Source organism: Trypanosoma rangeli, assembly GCF_003719475.1.
Source record: "Trypanosoma rangeli strain AM80 chromosome Unknown Tra_15.4_contig_00616, whole genome shotgun sequence".
NCBI lineage: Eukaryota > Euglenozoa > Kinetoplastea > Trypanosomatida > Trypanosomatidae > Trypanosoma > Trypanosoma rangeli.
In genome coordinates, this window is record NW_021706363.1 from 3,366 (window position 1) to 6,549 (window position 3,184).

A 3,184-nucleotide genomic window follows, 5' to 3' on the forward strand; every position below is an offset into this window, starting at 1 on the left:
TGGTGCTGGCATTTGCGAGCGGAACAGTAATTGCGTGGGTTTAGGGTTGCCTTTCAAACTTCGACGGAGCGATGCTTCGGTACCGGCTTGAAAGCTACCGGTGGACTTGTCGTGCGAATCACGCTAGGGTTCACTAATGCGAATGAATTGTGATTTCTCTTTCCTCTGCCTTGGTCTTTTTTGTGGGCAAATTCAAGTAAAGCGAAGTGGTGCAAGTTAATTTTGTTTTTGCTTGTATTCGATCAGCGACCACTGCTGGAGCGAGGGCGAAAGACAGATTTCAAGCCGTATTGTGACATATTTTTTTTTTGCTTTTCTCCAAACCCACACCCCAGGCTCCGCGCAGGTGTTGAACTCAAAGGAACCGTCACAACAAATGAGTGCACCTGAAAATCATTGCCGCTTCCACCAGGACGTGGACAAATTCTTTGATGAGCTTCGCGAACGAACACTGAGGGATCACCCTGAAAACATCTGTGAATATGTGGTGGAAGCTGCCAAGAAGGTCGCTTCGGACCTGAAGGAGAAGTCCTGTGAACGCATCCCCGATGCCGTATCACCGGCGTTGAACAGTCGGGCCCTCACCATTGTTGTTCTTGGGGCAAGTGGGGACCTGGCCAAAAAGAAGACATTTCCAGCGCTTTTTCTGTTGTACTGCAGTGGTGTGCTGCCTCAGCACGTCAATATTCTCGGCTATGCTCGTTCCAAGTTTGAAGATGTGGAGGAGTGGAAAAGGAAACTGCTTGCAAGTTGCTTTTTGCAGTCAGAGGAATATGGATGTCACGCGGATGCCTTTTTGAAGCGAATCAGTTACATGTCTGGCTCCTACGACCGCGCTGAAGACTTTGCGCGTCTGAATGAAAGGATTTGTCGGATGGAGCAGTCCTTCAAGGGATCGGAGCAGGGAGGAAACCGTCTCTTCTACCTTGCTTTGCCACCCTCCGTTTTTGTAGAGGCGTGCAAGGGTCTTCGTCAGGGGGTGATGCAAAAGCCAGGTCAGGGCTGGGTGCGTCTCATCGTTGAGAAGCCGTTTGGAAGAGACACGGAGACCTCTGAGCAGCTCTCGAAGCAGCTTGAGCCGCTTTTTGACGAAAGTCAGTTATTCCGCATTGACCACTACCTGGGGAAGGAGATGGTTCAAAATATTATTGTAACTCGTTTTGCCAACCGCGTTTTCAGCGCGCTGTGGAATAGTAACAACATTGCGTGCGTTCGAATTAACTTCAAGGAGACCATTGGAACGACGGGTCGTGGGGGGTACTTTGACAGCATTGGGATTATTCGTGATGTGGTGCAAAACCACCTCACGCAGATTCTTTCGTTGCTTGCAATGGAAAAGCCGCGCTCTCTCAGCGCCGAGGACATCCGTGATGAAAAGGTGCATGTTCTCAGACAGGTGGAACCCGTGACCCCAGAGAACTGTGTGTTGGGCCAGTACACGGCGTCTGCGGATGGCTCCATGCCTGGCTACCTTGATGACCCCACCGTGCCGAAAGAGAGCCGCTGCCCCACTTTTGCCGTGATGCGGCTGTACATCAACAATGACAGATGGCACGGTGTTCCTTTTATTATTAAGGCTGGAAAGGCCCTCGAGGAGCGGATGCTTGGCATTCGTGTTCAATTCAAAGACGAAATACGTCCCTTCGGCGAAACCACACAGCGCAACGAACTTTTTGTGCGTGCGCAGCCCTCAGAAGCGATATATTTGAGACTCACTGCAAAAACACCGGGATTGCTGCGTAATACGCATCAGACGGAGCTTGACCTTAACTACGAGCGTCGCTACGACATCAGGCTCCCTGATGCGTATGAAAGTCTTCTTCACGAAGCCCTCCTCGGGAGTTCCACGAACTTTGTTCGTAAAGACGAGCTGGACGCTGCGTGGAGAATCTACACGCCACTGCTTCACGCCATTGATTGTGGCGAGGTTAAGGTTCTGCCGTACATGGCGGGCTCTCGTGGGCCAGCCGAGGCCGAGGAGTTCGTTACCAACTCCGGATATAAGTTGGCAAAGGTCTACCAATGTAATTGTTTTACGACCACGTCGAGTTCCTTGTGAGAGCATCGAGCAGCATACGTTAAGTCGAGAGGACAAAAGAAAGCGGTCAAAGAAGGAGCTGTATACACCTGAGTACTGAAAAGGTAAAATTGATACGGTAGTCTGGATGTGTGGGGCTGGGTCCCCTTTTCCCCTTTTCTCTTATTAATTCACACATTAATTATGGTTTCTTCTTCCACCTCCACTCGGACTCACCCTGGTGGCATTAGGAAGTAGCTCCCCGTCTAGAAGTCTTTTGACTTCGCGGACGGCTGTGTGTGTGCACGCGCCGCAATCGTTTCCAGTTAGTGCAATTCTTATTTATTTATTTATTTTCCTTTTTGCATGAAGGGAAGACACGTCACTGTTTTTGTGCATTTTCTGAGGTCACTCCATGGAGAAGCAAGTCGATGTTGTTGTCAATTTATTTTTGTTGAGGCGATCGCTTTTTTTGATGCGTTTGTTTTTTCCTGTTCTGCAGGCAGAGGCTCCTCCTGGGAGCGGCAAGCAGCTGCCATGTGTGTGTGTGTGGGCCATTTGTACTTTATGTTCTTTTCTCTTTGCACCGTTTCTTTACATTTTTGTGCATGTCGTGTTCATGCGTGTGTTGGGTGCATGTAGCGTGTAACGGGAGCAGTAAACAGTCAAATGTGTTGGCGAAGGACGATGAGGCGATGTGTGAAAACCAGCAGAACCACGGCGGAAATGTTGTCTTGATGCCATTGACCATGTCACAGCGCCACGGAGACAGTGATGCAGGTGATTGGAGAGGAGGGCCCGCAAGGTGTGTCGCCGCCAGCTGGGAGCCACACGTCAGAGACCAGAGAAGTGGAGGCCTCGGGGTGTTTGCTGTTGTGTAGAGGAAACTGACGAGGCGGCGGTGGAGCGAAATATCAAAGGCGTTTGGTTGCGCCCGGGGAGGCGGTGACATATTCACGCAGCGGCACTGGGGTGCGCGTGTCTAATGCCTTTGGAGGCTGGAAGTCGAATAAAACGGAGGGCATATTCCTAACTTAATTTCACCAGCACCGTCATCGCCGCGATGCCGTTCAGTCGTTGGGAGGCAGCACTTCTTTTTGTTTTTCTAAATGTTTTCTACAAGGAAAAAAAAACCGATATAAATAATAATGTTTTTTTCCTGACCGG

The 3,184-nt window shown here is 50.2% G+C and overlaps 2 protein-coding genes across 2 annotated transcripts in view; both read left to right on the top strand.

The window, feature by feature from the left end:
• TraAM80_09563 (glucose-6-phosphate dehydrogenase) overlaps nucleotides 1-44 on the top strand; it is a gene marked incomplete at both ends in the record, with an annotated part of 591 nt that extends 547 nt beyond the window's left edge. Inside the window, one exon of the mRNA XM_029386239.1 lies at nucleotides 1-44. This exon is cut by the window's left edge and continues 547 nt beyond it. Coding sequence (XP_029233910.1) covers nucleotides 1-44 — 44 coding nt within the window.
• Nucleotides 45-376: 332 nt separating this feature from the next.
• On the top strand, nucleotides 377-2,059 carry TraAM80_09564 (putative glucose-6-phosphate 1-dehydrogenase; the record flags this gene model as incomplete). Its single annotated transcript, XM_029386240.1, has 1 exon — nucleotides 377-2,059. One exon carries the CDS (start codon nucleotides 377-379, stop codon nucleotides 2,057-2,059), a length of 1,683 nt encoding a protein of 560 aa, XP_029233911.1.
• Nucleotides 2,060-3,184: the final 1,125 nt, after the last annotated feature.